The sequence below is a fragment of the Pollicipes pollicipes genome, unplaced genomic scaffold (assembly GCF_011947565.3).
Source record: "Pollicipes pollicipes isolate AB1234 unplaced genomic scaffold, Ppol_2.1 Scaffold_6686;HRSCAF=7923_pilon_pilon_pilon, whole genome shotgun sequence".
NCBI lineage: Eukaryota > Metazoa > Arthropoda > Thecostraca > Pollicipedomorpha > Pollicipedidae > Pollicipes > Pollicipes pollicipes.
The window spans coordinates 24,837,258-24,853,235 of NW_023596921.1; the positions used below are offsets into that span (position 1 = coordinate 24,837,258).

The window sequence follows — 15,978 nt, forward strand, 5'->3', positions numbered from 1 at the left end:
CATAGTCTGTCGCCAGCCAATAGCAGTTGACGGTGCGTAGCATATGTTTGGCCTATGCGTAACCGGCAAAGAGCAATCTCTTCCCTCCGATTGTCCCGAAAACACCATTGCCATAGTCCAATACAGGGTTTCGCGGACTGCAGCTTGTTGGCGCTCAGCGAGTTCCAGGGGAACTGCCGTCGCTTCTGCATAAGCGACAACATTGCGGGGTACATGTCCTGAGCTGGTAGTGGTGTTATAGGAATACGTGTCCCTGTCGTAGCGCGCTTTGCTGTCGCGTCAGCAAGATCGTTTCCGCAGATCCCACGTGACTTGGGATCCAGCATAGTACGACCGGTTTTCCTGCTCGATCCAGTGAGCTACGACGCAATTGAATGTCCTGGATCAATGGATTCAACGAGGAGAAGCCGCCAACAGCCAGGAGACCGCTCAAAGAGTCAGAAAGGATCAAATGCAAATTGCTATCGCCCACTTCAATAAAACAGAGACCTTTGCTGATGGCTATAAGCTCGGAAGTGTAGACCGACGCGTGTGAAGGCAGTGTAAATGGCCGTGTTGTGGATCCACACACAAAAGCGCACCCTACACCTGCATCCGTCTTCGGATGATCCGTATAAGTCATCATGTACCCGTCAAAGGAGTTAATGTGCTCTAAGGCTGCGCCTTTAAGTTTTGTCATGAGAACGCATTGCTTTTGCATGTTTGATAACGAAACATCCTCTCTTGGCAATGCTAGCTCCCAAGGAGCAGTCTTCATGGGTTTAGGTCTGATGACACGTGGTAGGTTGAGCCTGCTCGCGTCTAAAAGTTATCTTATTCGTACACAAAAGGGAGAAGTTTGTGCTGACCGTTGACGTAGAAAAAGCCTGCGTAAGCTATGCGAAACACTGCGTTGTGGGTGGGACGATCTGGGAGCTGCGCCAGCTTGCACGTGTAGCGTAGTCCCAGCATCTGCCTTCGCAATGCTAGTGGTGGCTCGTGAGCCTCCAGCAGAAGACTATCTATGGACGATGTTCGAAAAGCCCCTGTGGCGATACGTAGTGCGGTGTGATGCACCGTGTTCAAAGTACCCTTGAGTAGGTCTGATGAACTGTCATAGATAAAACAGCCGTAGTCAAGCTTTGAACGAATCAGAGAAATATATAGGTGTAAGTGTCCTCCTATCAGCACCGTGTGATGTATGTCCCACGCACCTTAGAATGTTAAGAAATTTTAAACATTTTTCGCGGATATTTCTTATGTGATCTCGTTATGTTAGGCGTCGGTCAAATCGTATACCCAGAAATTTCCCGGTACTCCCAATGCGACGCGTTGCCCGTACAGCTTGATTTCAATTTCAGGACAGTGACGGCGAAGTGATACTTTCTGTGATGTTTCGACTACAATGACGACGCTGGGGTCAAGGGTATAACTCCAGCCTCGGTGACCAAATAACCAAGCACAGTTTCATGCAAGATATTTAGAGATTTAAAACCCAGCCAGCACAGCTTACACGTGGAGGCAAGAAGCAACTATCTAGCAAACTGGATGAGTATAATAAGCCCAGGCGCGATACTATTGACATCTATAATCCAGATGCTGGTGCTACTACCGCCAACTATGTGGACCATGAAATATCCTCCCAAAATAATTTGCGCTCCGAAGCTGTGACGTTGAATGCAAAACAAATACCTGACATACGAAAGAACATACGCTTCCCTGGAACTGAAAGCGTCTGTGCCTTTTAATCTACCCAGAAACTGACCCGAAACGAAATTTTCTGTGAGCTCACAATGGTTTGCCAAGATGCTCCGCATGGTTAGCTTGAAAAGTATGACGCTTGAAAAGAGAAAATGCTCCTAATCTTTGAAGATATCGCCACTTAAATAGATGAAATTTGATACACTATCCAAGGTCCTAGCCTCCCATATGCAGTTCTACGTTAAAGAGTGCATGGGCGCAAATAACCAATGCCGTTGACGCGTCCTTAAAGCTCAATAACTTACTAACTAACGTTAAAGGGTAGGCAAACAAATAGATGGCTGAGCCGGCAGTGTACAATGGATGGCTGAGCCGGCAGTGTACAATGGATGGCTGAGCCGGCAGTGTACAATATATTTTAATTAAATTTAAGCATTGTTTTTTGTGTTCAATTCAACAACGAATAGAGAAAAGACGGCGTGGTCGTGAGAGAAGCCGAGCATGCGCGCTGGATTGAGCCCGTGAGGGTCCGGCCACCTCGAACTATTGACAAAAACAACAACAAAGGGAACAAGATAAGGCGGACCGTCCGCTTAACCCACATTCTAACCCCACGTCGACGCAGCCCGTACGCCGCGTCTGGCCGCGGCGACGGCCAGGCGAGGGCCCAGACAAGCCGCAGCGCCTCTACATGGCCTCCTCCACCGGCAAACTCCGGACAGCTACGGGGCGGGCCCACGAGCGGGCCGCCGCGCCCAAGCATGCATCCAGGACTCCGGACACAGCACCGCCCAACGCCGGGCCCGGTGTCCTCTCGCCGCCCGAACCAACCTCATCCAGCCTCGCTCTGTCGCTAAACCTCGACTGAGCACTGAAACATCGTGGAGCATTCATTAGGAATATGCACAGCATCATGGTAGCAAATGGCACCTTCAGTGCGATGAAGTATGAAGTAAGGACTAGGTGCATTGATATTACAGGGTGTGAATGATAACGCATTTTCCATGTTAGTGACATGTTTCATGAAAAGGATCTGTATTTTACACCTGTGGGACGAAGATTGTATTTTTTGTGTGGCCATTGTACATTGTACAAGGGGTGATCCTACACCCAAATGCGCTTGAAGCTGTTTTCACTTGGGGGTTTTGTGATCCTTTTTGCTTTTTGAAAAGTTTTTGTTATTCAGTGCAGTGTGCCATATGCAGGTGGAAACTCCAGCTATGCTATCTGATCTGCATGACGTGCATAACGTCGTATTGTAATTTTGGGGATTGGCTCATCTGCTATCTCCAAAGATTTGTAGATGCATTTCTGGTTGAATAATTTGCTGCATGTGAATCACAACATACACCAAAACTGCAATATCTTGCTGCACTTTGAAGTGAAGCACGCAATATTGTGCATAACAATCTATAAATTCATGTTAAGGATCAACTGCACTTGAATGGAACAAAACTTGTTAAGTGTACTAAAATTTATGAGGCAAACCTTGAGGATGAATAAAGTTGACATTGGTGTTGGCATTTCAGCTCCCAGTTGGTCTTTTGATGCATGTACTATATCAGGTGAAATGAATTGTTTGTGGGCATGCAGAGTGTTAACGTCTCAGTAAGACCATGCTGATTAATGCATTACCATTTTTCCAAGCATTACATATTCTGTATTGTGGTTGATAATTTTAGAATCTTTCCAATTACCTGAGTACAGAAATACATCAATATATTGCCCACATTTACTTGCCCATGGTATGTTATGCCTTAATGTGCCTGGGCTCAAAGAAAGCTCCCATTGAGTGATAGCACAACGACAAGTCAATTGCTGTTTCCGTTCCAGTGGGTGGGCGGTGGTAAGTGTTATTGCCTTTGTTGAACAGTGCTAAATTGTGGGTATCAGTAAAGTCTTCAGCCAAGTGTCCTCAGCGATCGAAGGCCTGGCTGCCGTCACCCCACGCTGGACTATGGGCGTGGAAATCATCGAGGATGGGAGAAGGGCTTCGAAATTGAGCAACGAGCTGGTCAAGTTGCCGTAAGAGCTCCGTGTTGTCATAATTTGGTGTAACGTATATAGAACATACATCGATGGTACGGCCATGCAGCTGAACTAAACATGGAACAGCCTGAAGAAGCGTGTTAAGAGTGAGTGGCCTATGCCCCTCGAAACTAGAAAAAGTAATATTTAGACTATTGCCTGCGTCTACCTATCTAATGGCATGCTCCATTAAAGGGAATGTTCCACAGTTGTATGGCGTTTTCAACTGAAATAGCCATCCTGAGGACATTTGGATGCAGTTCACGGATATGCCCTTTTTAAGATCCAAAACGCTCTGGTTCCTGAGTTACACGCCCGCAAAGTACGAAAAGGCTTATTTACAGCCAACTTCAAAATCGCCTCTTGGTTAATGACGCCATGGAAACGTCATTAGATCCCCTTGCCATAACAGGCTGTTTTTTTGTTCATGGTCAAAACAGCATGGCTGCCGATACGTTCGTAAAGGCGATGATGCTGCACATGTGGTACAGTCCGCGGATGATGATTGACTGTTAGTGAGATTTTACTGTTGAATGCGTGTCGCGAACATAAGCGTGAGCGATTTCGGATTGTGCGGCACTCGTCGACGGGGCATTTTTCCCCACGCCTAGGCAGTGTCCTATTTGCATCGGTGCGGGATGCCTACCAGGAAGTGCTGGGTGTGTGGTAATCGCAGGACAAGCGAGAATAATTTGACCGTTTTCGCGTAAGTACCTCGCTCCCAATCTGCCCAATCTGTTAAAAACACTTCATGCCGACTACGTCTGGCGTATCACTGCCATCGCAGCAATAAGTTCAGGGTATGCACGTCTCAATATCGCATGCCGTTTCGAGTATGGTGTGTGGTCGCTTTCAATTTTTGTCACAGTTTGAGGAATGGATATGCAATTATAGCAATGTCCGGCAAAAGTGCCTTCAAAAATAAAACAAAGTCAATGAAAAGCAGATGCGCGCGTCAACTGAACAGCGGGTGCAAGCGCAAGGAGCTGGGCTTACGGTTGCCACCAAGTTGAGAAATGGTTTTGTTTAAGTAGTTTATTGTTACGACAAAAGTTCTTACAGCAACAACACCATGTTAATTTCGGGAGCAATTGGCTAGGCCCATGTATGGCACATGGGCGCAGGTTTGGCGCACAAATGTTGATGTTAGGTGGGTGCGGCAGAGTTGATCGGTTTTTTGGAGTGAGAAGGCAGGGATAACAGCACTGCCACTACACATCAGCTATGTGATGCATAATGATGTGTAACAACATGTGATGTGTAAGAGCAACACCTCCACATGTCCAATATGAGTGACGACAAACATATATGCAGGGAATATTTCCTACCCATGTTGTGCGTGAAATATTGGAGTAGCTTTGTTTTTGCGTTTTTAGGTACGTTAAAATATTTATGTTTGCTTCCATCTCCTACCTTTCTCACTAAGCTCATGGAGCTACATCTTGACTATTTGATGTAACCGCTTGCGTAAACAGATATGTAATTTAAGATGAAATTTGGCAGTCAGGCCAGGACAGGGATATCAGTCTCAAAAATTATTCCTTTGTTCCAAATTATAGATATCAGTGTGCCCAACCTAACACTGAACTCTATGTGCTGTAATCAGATGTGCACTGAACTGAGTGCCCAGTTGTCATATTCCGGCAATGGCATTACTGTTTGGATGTTGGTGCCACTATTTCAAAACACTAAATTTGCTCACCATTTACTAAAATTGGTGACATTCATGCACCATGCTCACACCTCACAGAGTTCATGGGTGCATGCCCTCAGCTTGTATGGCTTATTTTTGGGATATCAAGCATTTCAACATGTGTCAGGCATCTTTGGCAGCCTACACGGTGGCTGTAGTCTGTACTGTACTCCTGATGAATTGACACTCAGTACAATTATTACAGCACACCCTGTAGGTAGATATTTTCAGTTTGTATTGCTCATTTGAAGTAGATGTCGATTGTATTGTATATTAATCCGATTTCCTAATTATTGTGGTCCTTTCAGACCCCGGCTCAACAGGCCCACGTACAGGAGTGGCTTGAAGCATGCCGCATCAGTGTCGTGGAGCCACACGTACGCGCGTGGAGCCACACATACATGTCGTGGCATACAGGAGTGGCTTGAAGCATGTCACATCAGTGTTGTGGCTCCTGATCATGAAGTGTGACAGGCACATTTTTCATCAGAAGTTTCAGACCCCGGCTCAACAAGCCCACGTACAGGAGTGGCTTGAAGCATGTTGCATCAGTGTCGTGGCTCCCGGTCATGGAGTGTGACAGGCACATTTTTCATCAGAAGTTTCAGACCCCGGCTCAACAAGCCCACGTACAGGAGTGGCTTGAAGCATGTCGCATCAGTGTCGTGGCTCCTGGTCATGAAGTGCCACAGGCACATTTTTCATCAGAAGCTTTCTCCAGCCTATCAGCTAAAATGAAAAGGCTGGAGGCCAATGCTGTGCCATCTCTGCAGGTTTGTGAATGGCTGGGGTTTCTTTATTTCTTTTTTGCCAGACCCTTCTTATATAGCCTTGGCATTCAGGCTTGAACTTAGTTAACATACGAACACACATGAAATTTCTGTGACCATCTTTTGTCTCATTGATTTCCATGTCCTCTTCTAGTAATTGTTCACTCATGCATTTCAGAGTGGTGCCTTTAAACAAATGTCTGCCAGTTAGAATACTGTAAAATGCATGGCAAGGCATTCAGCCATTTACAGGGCAGTCATGCTTTCAATGTAGCATTGAGATAGATTTATGATGTGTTGGTCTTAAATGGTGTAATATTAATGGTTCATGTTTCCTAAGTTGGCTGAGGTTTTCATTTCTGACGTCAACATTCATACGATGTAAGTAAAACATTGTTCTGTGTTATGCTTGGAGCACATGTCATAGTGCTGTCCTATAACCTGTACATTGTGTCGCAGCTCTATTCGTTGTTAATCTTACTGATAATGACTGATACTGAATACTGAATTGTTTTCAGCACAGAGAAGGTGTTCCAGACACTCCAGTACTTCCAGCGTCTACACCATCTCTAAGACCAGAATCTAGGTCAGCGTGTTTTCTTGTTTAGTTGAATTTTGAATGTTAGTTTACTTTTTGAGCAAAAAGATTGTAATTTATCTTAGAAACAATACCAAAAACTGAATGAAGCAGTGGCATAAAGATGGCATAATGGCATAATGACATGGCATGGCATAATGAATGATTTTGACGTTGTCCTATAATAACCGTAGCATGCCAAACACGAGGCACTTTGTAAGACCTATAGGGACTATAAGACGTATAAGACCTATAAGGACTACATGGCACACCTAAAGGACTAAAGGGACTAGCAGCCCAATATCTGTCTCTAATAAGCCAAATTGCACATTTTCGTGCAGTACTGCACAGACAATGCTGTATAAGACACTAATGCAGCTTGTTTGCTCCAATGCTCTAAAGCCAGAGGGGAGTTATCAATATGTCCCCACCTGAGTTGTAGTCATCGTCATAGGTATGTCTCCACGGCTGCAGTCTATTACAATCTCCATATCACACTGTTACGTTCCAGACTCTTGGCAACAAGAAAGAAGCTGGTGGTATTCAACAGCACATACATGATCCTTCGACGTGCGATGCGAAAGGCCGGCTTGCGAACAGTCAAGCGTACTATCCTGCATCTTGCTAAAGGGTAACCATTGGTTTGTTCAGGCAGCAAAATGCTGTTAAAACTACACAACCTTGCACCGTGCAGTGTGTGCACAGCTTCAGGAGCACTGCTTGTATGTATTGCACTTGGCTATGATTGTTTTACAGGCGCCTAGGCCTACAAGGAAGATGTTGTCACCCATTATTCTATGCAAATTTTCTCGTATCTCAAAGATCTTAATAGTACGATGTGAGTTGTTCCAAACATGCTGCACCTTACCGGTGTGAATGAAATTAGACTTTAGCACTTAATTCCGAGCCTGTGAATGGCGTTTGCCATCTGCACGATTTTAGTAAGTACCGAATAAATTCGCAGCTTTCAGTCATGTTCATCCTGTGCTTCTCCTGTTTTGCGTTTTTAAACAGTGTTTCACTTCACTACAGGTACCTGAAGGAACCTGATGGCGGCGATGGCGGCAGGGGGCATGCCAGCGGCTATAATATGGGTGGCGATGGCGACACGGGTGACGCTGCTCACTTGGCCATGCCGAGTACATCATGGGCGTTTCATGTGCCGATGTTAGTACTGTCCTCTAATGGTGTGCACGTCTCTTTGCTTATTAAGAAAAATTGATAACATGATCGGAACAATTTCTGTTGTGATGTAGGTCTCCGGCGCCGGGTCAGGTGACCCGTCAGATCACTTGGCGGGTCACCAGCTGACTCGTGCCCGAGCCCGCGGGGCAGCGGTAATCCGGTCGCTCGTGCGCGCGCGCATCGCTGTCGTGAGGTTATGTACGAGCCAAGCTCGTAAGATCCCGTCGGTGAGAACAAAGCAACTTCAACGCTGTTGATTTCAAGCCAGTGTCAATGCTAGTTAATGGCAATGATGGGTAATCAGCTTGTCACCAAGGCTCCGTACATTTCTTCGCGGATTGTGGTCAGCCCTCTCGAACAATGCATATGACCTCCATAAGCTGAAGCCTTAAGCTAAAGCCAAGTCGAAGCGTGATGTTTCCACCGCTCTTTATCTTTTGCTTGCAGAACCTCACAGGCTACTAAGGAGCCAGCCGACGTTGCATGGACCCCGAGCGCCTTCACACCCGGCGGCAGTCAGGGCTCGGCATGGACTCCCGACCATGCAACCATTTTGGACGCAGCAGCGGAGCTCGAGCAGATGTACGATGACGAAATTACTAGTGAACTTGCACTACGTCATGTCACTCAGCTTGATGCGTGAATGTACTGTTTCGTCACAACATGATGATGTTGTAGACGCATGTAGAAGTCCTCACTTGTTTCCATATCGCTTAGCTGTGGTATGGAAAGATTTTAACGCATGTCATGCGTATTGCACTACCATGGTCTTTCTTCAGGTGTTTTCTCTTTGGTATTCTCGCGTTTGTGGCTCTAAAGCATACATTCCCAAATCTGAAGAATGCCGCAAGCCCATCAGGCGACGTTCCTGCTGGTGCTCTTGCTTATCATATCATAGTACGGACCTGTTTCCAGTGATGCTAACGTGGAGGTGGAAACCGCGGAGGAAGAAGATGTGAACGTCGGAGCGACGGAGGAGGACGGCCGTCCTTGGGGCACCCGCAGTGCTGGCATCTCCGAGCCTCAGCTGCGGGAGCTGGCCGAAGCCGCCGCGGTGCTCTGCACCCGTTGCGGTGCTAGGTGCGACGTGAACGTCACTCGCATCACCGTATCGTTCACGGTCACATGGGTGAGTCTCAGTTAGGATGCTGTCAGAAATGCACATTGATATCAGTGACCAGAATAAATTTGAAAATGACTTGTCTTCCTTTTTTTATTGCATTCTAGCAACGTTGTACAGTGTGCTAGTTTTTGTTCTTTTTTTGCAAGCTGTGCTTGACGTAATTGACTTCAATACTTGACTTTACGTCACTCACACATCACTAGCTGCGGGCAACGTAAGTTGTGCGCAGTGGTTTTCACCATTTCTTAGTTATTTACGTCTTTTTAGTTCCGTATTCGTCAAATAAATGCCCATCTATGCTTGAAACTATATTGGTGTAAGCCATAGCATGATCGGTGCTGTAAGTATTGGCTGCCAGAGGCCTGTCGCATCTGCAACGTCCTGGTTGTGACGTCACGCTGCTACTCGTGCGGAGATGCATGCCGCTTTCATGATAGGCTGGTATTTCAATCTTTTTTTTTGGCTATCTGCCTTAGGAATGCAAAGCATGTGCCACTGTCACCAATAAGTGGGTGTCAATGCCGAAGGAGGGCCACACAATGATCAGCAACACGCTACTTGCTGCGGCCGTCGCACTCAGTGGCAGTCATCTGGAAAAGCTGAACAAGTTATTGGCCTTCGCAAACATAGGGCACCTCAGTCGGACGGCGTACAGCCGTATCACACAAAAGGTTGTAGCACCAGTAATTGAGGAGTCGTTCAACAAAACTCTGACTGAAAATCGAGAGGCGGCTCTCGCGGCATCACTTCATGGTCTTGTCGTTGCTTGTAAGTCCCCATGGCTGGGCGATAACCCCAATGTATGTGCTTCTGTACTGGGTGCACCCTGTCCGACTCACTTCGCCTCGATTTGGCACGATGCGGCGCGTCCATGCTTTTCTCCACGTCTTATTACGCTCGTTCTGATCGCTGTACCCGCACTTAGTAGGCTGTCCAGTACGGGAAACCGACGAACGCTCGCTCTGTGCAACCAACATTTGTCACGAGTTGTTCGGTATCCGAAACTGCCCATGCCCCCTGGTAGGAAGTTTGACGCGTCACTGTACAAGACATACCTGTTTGCAGCACTGCTATCTGCTTACAGCCTGTTTTCGACGATCACCCGAGTGGTGGTAACAAACCACTCGGAAAGAGTCCAGGTAGCAAAACCATCTCATCTGATGACAAAGATCATACTGATGTGAAAGATCGTGTTTTCCGCCTCAGGTGACCGCCAAAGTGACGGCCCTGGCTTCTCGGCGTCATATGGGTGCTACACCATAATGGGCCGCACAACTGGCCACATCATAGCACAGGTATGGCAGTCAGCATTCGCGTAATGATTTCTCCGGGAATGTCTGTCCGGTGAGCACTGGCGATTTACCGATCAAATTCGGGTGCTGTCTGTGATGGGTTAAACTGAGACCAGAAGTTTTATGGGGTGCCTTTGGTATACATTGTTAGGCTATGGTACGTCAAGGCAGTCAGTTCCTAACATCTGAATGACACAGATATCCATTTTTGAGATGTATTCTGGTTAGAATTTCGCTTACAACTTATTCACCATAAAACATCTGTGTACTCACCGTGGTCGTTGCATGGCCAATCGTAGTCGACGCGCCCGAAAGCTCCAAACCGTCGTGGACATCCAGCATTTCCATTTGTGTTGCCAATGCTGAGCCATTTGCAAACGTGCATGCACACAGAACACTGTGTGTCGTGAGGAGGTCGGCTTCTCCAGCCCGGAACTGGAGATGGAAGGTCTGTCACGCTGCCTTAGCGACCTCCAGTCACTGCCCATCAAGGAGTTCATATCTGATCAGCACTTGGGTGTCGGGAAGGTTGTCAGCAAGTCGAACACAACGGCGACGGTTGTGATAAGTTATCAGTCAGACTTGCTTCGTAGCCTGTCACCAGCTGTTTTGTTTTCTTAGGCTCTGCGTTTCCTCCTGTGTTTCCTGTTTTCTCTATCAGTCATGTGTGTTGCACTAAACGCTGTATGGCCATATTGGTAATCACAACATTCGGAAATGTTTCGGAGACAAACTGATGATTCGGAGACATCCTGATGATTCGGAGACAAACTGTCCCTCGCACTGAAATAGCTATCTTGTATCGGATCGTTGGCATGGAGATCGAAGTCTTAATGTCATCATCACCTTCGCCACTTTAGGGCAACGTCCACCAGAAGTGCAGCACTCGTATGACGTCTGGCACGCTGCAAAGAACGTGGCGAAGTGCCTGCGCCAACATGCAGCGAGGGCTCCAAACCGGACGCTGGGACCTTGGGTGCGCCACGTCAAAAATCACTTCTGGTGGTGCGCCCAAACATCACATGGATACGTCGACGTGTTCAAGGTAACAATGTCGCATTGCAGCATTGGGGGCCATCAACTGAATACACCTGGGGCGTGCCAGATAAGAAAAGTGGCACGATATTGACTCGCACGGGGCATGGCAACGCACGTGGGGCTCGTTGTCGTTGTGTGACAACCCACTGCTGCAGAAAAAATTCAACACAATTCATGATTATTATGTAGAATAATCGCGAATCTGGGTACGACGCAAATGCCCCCAAAGTCCGATAGCATGCTGAACATGTATCTAGCACATTCAGTTTCGCTGTGGCTCCGGTGTTTCTGTCATGTGGCTTCCTTACTTTACCTAGCACACCCAATGCGTCGTAAATGCATCACCCCAATCCAGGGGATGGGGGCATAGGACAGCCTATTCAGTCCCATCAGATTGCAGCCTTTGTATTTCTTCTTCAGAAGCGGTGGATGATGATCATGAACCACGTGGTAAACATCCACGCTACACTCAGCGGCCTCAACCGTTGTCACCATGATGACCTGCCGGAGGGCGAGTCCCGGGACCCGCCGTGGCTGCTGCCGGGATCTTCGGCGCACAACGCCCTGTGGGAGGTCGTGGCTAGCTACCGCACACTGAACCTCGCTGCCTTCGTAGTAAACTACAGGTGTCTGAATAAGTCCCCGTGTTCCCAGTCGTACGGCTTTCCTACGATGTCGTCTTCTGATGCGTTAAGTTCTGAATAAGTTCCTTCGTTCCCAGTCGCACAGCTTTCCTACCATGTCGTCTTCTGATGCGTTAGATTTCGGTATCCAGGGCATCTAGCCAATGTACGATGAACAGTTTAAGTAAAACCCGCTCATTAGTTCGACGTTTTGAATGGATGGATTTCTGGGACCAGCGCTCACGCTAAGCAGTGCTTGTTTGAACCCTGACCTTCACCATCCGATAGCACGATTTCAGGAAACGGCGGAATTTAATGGTGAACGTTTAACGTGCCGCAATGCTCGGCACGGTCCGTCCTGCCCTCTGACGTCAACTGACCTTTATCACGACTGCTGCCACCGGACACAGGCCATACCTGTCCAGGGCAAATAGTGAGCGCCCTAAAGCGACTCGAGCCCACCCGCCACGGGTGGGTGGATCGAAAGGCAGGCGCTCTAACCAACTGAGCCACCGGGACGGACAAATTCCTGATTACTGACGTGCTACTGGGAACAGAGTTGTCGCTTTGGCGGTGCTGCATGTACTTAAATTGCTGTCGTTGGTTGCAAAATTGCGGTACCAGCAGCGGTGATATTTGCATCACGGCTAACACTGCACAGACCACATCCGGCATGCCTGAAATCATCATGTGACGTTCGTGCGTCACACTTAGTGTATGCATCATTGCAGACACACTGGCAACCTTGAGGTCTTTCACGCAGCCAGCCTTGTGTACGCTCCAAAGCTGACATACTTCGCGTAGGTTTTAAATGGCATGCGTTCAGTTACGATGATCTTTTCCTTTTGGGACAGCGCCTGGTCTAGGTTCTTCCTGACTGGCCAGCCGCTACAATCGCAACATGTCAGCGGCTTCAACAATGCCCCTGTTTCTGTCGTATCCAAAGCCATGCCATGATTCACAGTCATAATTCTGATCTTGTCAGTATGCGCTTTTGCGCGGTGCTGAGCACGACATATACGTAACATATCTTGTTACAGGCCTCCCAACTTTGTTACCCGGAAGCGCGCAGCTGTGCTGGACTGGTCCGCACATCGCAGCCGAAACTATGCCCGGGACGAGGGAGCGCAACGTCAAGTGAGCAGTCATTCACTGCAGTGTTTGTGTCTCGCTGTGAGGTAGTGCCGGACGTGGCGTCACTGCCCTCAGCCACCACCCGAAATGGAATGAATGCGATGTACCTAGCGGTGAATCCCATTGGCGTTTGTCCGCCTCAGTTTGTGGGTCTGTCTTAGTACACATGGCGCCGTGGGTGAGTGCGAACAGCTGTGTTGCTCGCTGTTTTTCCAATGGCTGGGATGGCCTGCATTTGGTGGCAGTGGCGGCTCAAGGCCAGTTGATGTCAAAGGGCAGGGTGGACTCTGCCAGGCGGTGCGGCACATGAAGGAACACCATGCAGTCGTCTGCGAACTGTACGCTCACGATCAGACGGTGTGCCCAGGGTGATTACCATGTTTTTGTTATTTTGGACACTGATGCCATAAATTAATTCATGAGAAACGGTGTGGGCAAGACTAAAAACTGCTATCATTTCACTGCTTGCAATTGCTTGGCGACAAGTCATTTCTGCACTATTATGCTGTGTTGTGCTTGCTTTTATTTTCTTGTTTTTGCCAGACATCTTTGTTGGACGGTGTTAGTCAGGCTAGTTAGAAGGTAACGAAAAAGTCGGGGTGATGAATGTCAATATGAATAAGTTATGGTCCAACTGTGTCGCATGGTTCCAGAACGTCTCGCGTCTCCAGCCGTGTCTCTGACCAGTACATCCCACGGCCGGTGAAGACGTCCAAGACCTTCCCGCACGCGCGTCCGCCCCTGGGGGCCATCGTGGACAGGCGTATGCAGGTCACCATCACCGGTCCGTCGGAGCACTCCGGTATGGCACACCCGCTTGTGCACCGCGGACCCCGGGCAGACGAAAGCCGGGAGAGCCCGGGGGACAGTCGCTCCCGGCACAGCCGATTCGAGTAGCTTTTTTGTAATTTGCCACACCATTGTCATGTCGTGTCGTGTCATGGTTGCTTTGTTTTGTTCTGTCATATACGCTGTTTTGTCATTTGCCAAGACTGCTAGCCCAGCTTTGCTTACCCTGGTGGACGTAATGCGATGTTTATGAAGGACCGGAGGCTCCTGATGAATTGCCACGTCAGGTTTGTGGGCGAGCGACAGGTCAGTTTTCATTATCGTTGGGTGCATAATCACCGAAGATGTGTGTGTTTCTTTGTTACTTACGTTTTGTGGATTCGGACAACAGGCTGAACAAGTGACTCCGCTTGGTTGTGTGCCCTGCAGAAAGCGATATGTGCATTGCATGGGGGTGTTTTTGGCCCATGATACATAGGATACAGAGTTAATACAGGAGTGCACGCTTGACCAGTTTTGTCACCTTGTAATGTATTGTGAAGGCAGGAATCGCAGCACAAAAACTTGGTATCATTGTTCGGTACGCCACGCACAATACGACACTGGGGTAGCGCCACAATGACGTCGTTGGCGTTGACGCGCGCGATTACACAATGCACTACGTTGATTGGCTAGTCTCCATCCGTGAGATGACAGCTTGTAATTTATGAATGACTGATAGCAACTGATCTAACGCCATGCCAGAGTACTATCGCCAGCAAAAATGCGGTTTCATCACAATGGTTGCCAGGGATGACTAGCGATCCTGAGCAAGAAAGACATTCTGGGTTGTCCATGTGCCACCACTGTACGCCATGAGCCGTTTGTCCACACTGTCTGGGTTGACATGGAGCATTATCTTAAGCTGACATGAAAGACATTCTTGGTTGCGTCCCTGTACATCGCTCATTGTAGTATTGGTTATACTTGTTTACAGCGTTGTCTTGGTTAAATACTTGTCTACTAAATATTGGTCTTGGTTAGAGCACTGTCTCAAGGTACTGGAAGCCGACATAAATGTCGGCCGGGTCCGGCCACTTTTGTCGGAGAGCCGACACTACGCAGGCCGAAACCAGCCGGCGCACGCCTCGGCCGGGCCGGCCCCATCTGTCGACAGCCAGGTTGACAGAGTATCACCACATACCACTCCAAAACTGGAGCACAGCGGGTGATTTACGGCTGAGTGGTAACAACTAGACACCTAATACAGTTATAGTGCAATGGGCTATGGCGTGATATCTGCCGTTACACCCCTTTTTCACTCAAAGGGACAAGTACGTCGCACGTCGTCATGCCCCTTGCATAGAGCACCAGCGATTGCATTGGCTGTATTAGTGCTCAGAGCCTATGACGTAACGGGATTTGAACCCGCCTCCCCTCCCTCCCCCCGCGGGAGTCCGACGCGCTGACCACTCGGTCGTGACATTCCCACCATCATATCACAATGGTTGCATCCGGCCGTATCAGTTGGAAATGCACGGCCAATTTCATGGCCAAAACAAAAATATATTGCCGTCATGATGCCTTTGGCTGTACCAGTCACTCACATACCTCCACAGCATGAACTCGTGTGCCTGGTGCCGCAACGGTCGGTCGATGGCACCAGGCTCGTCCGCCCTCTGGAGAGGGCTGGCCGGCTGACCGCGCATGTCGGCGTTATGCATGCCAACGACCACCGCTGCTTCGCTGAGGCAGACCAGCCGCATTTGGTGCCACATACAAGGCAAACAGTGCAAGCATATGCTTGATAGATGCTTGTATGGCCCAAGTCACCTAGCAAATATTGGAACAACTGTGGTGGTTGATCATGTCCCGGGACGGTGTTAACATGTCAAGCCGAGTGGGGCGATGATTCATGTCTGAATGAGGTGAACGGTCACGGCTCGGAACGGTGCGTTAACCCGTAGACACGCCGACAGGGGTGGGACACGGTGGTGCCGGCCATCCCACGCAGATCGCGTTGCGCGTATGAGTCTTGGAAGGGGTATAAGAGGTGCTGCTCGGGTG

At 48.5% G+C, this 15,978-nt stretch overlaps 1 protein-coding gene across 1 annotated transcript; it reads left to right on the top strand.

Moving 5' to 3' along the window:
• The first annotated feature begins 5,798 nt into the window (after nucleotides 1–5,798).
• On the top strand, nucleotides 5,799–10,351 carry LOC119107059 (uncharacterized). The gene is made up of 7 exons (XM_037230415.1): nucleotides 5,799–6,174; nucleotides 6,690–6,757; nucleotides 7,260–7,379; nucleotides 7,781–7,915; nucleotides 8,381–8,515; nucleotides 8,849–9,062; nucleotides 10,263–10,351. Exons 1-7 carry the CDS (start codon nucleotides 5,971–5,973, stop codon nucleotides 10,317–10,319), a joined length of 933 nt encoding a protein of 310 aa, XP_037086310.1. The 5' UTR covers nucleotides 5,799–5,970; the 3' UTR covers nucleotides 10,320–10,351.
• The last annotated feature ends 5,627 nt before the right edge of the window (nucleotides 10,352–15,978 follow it).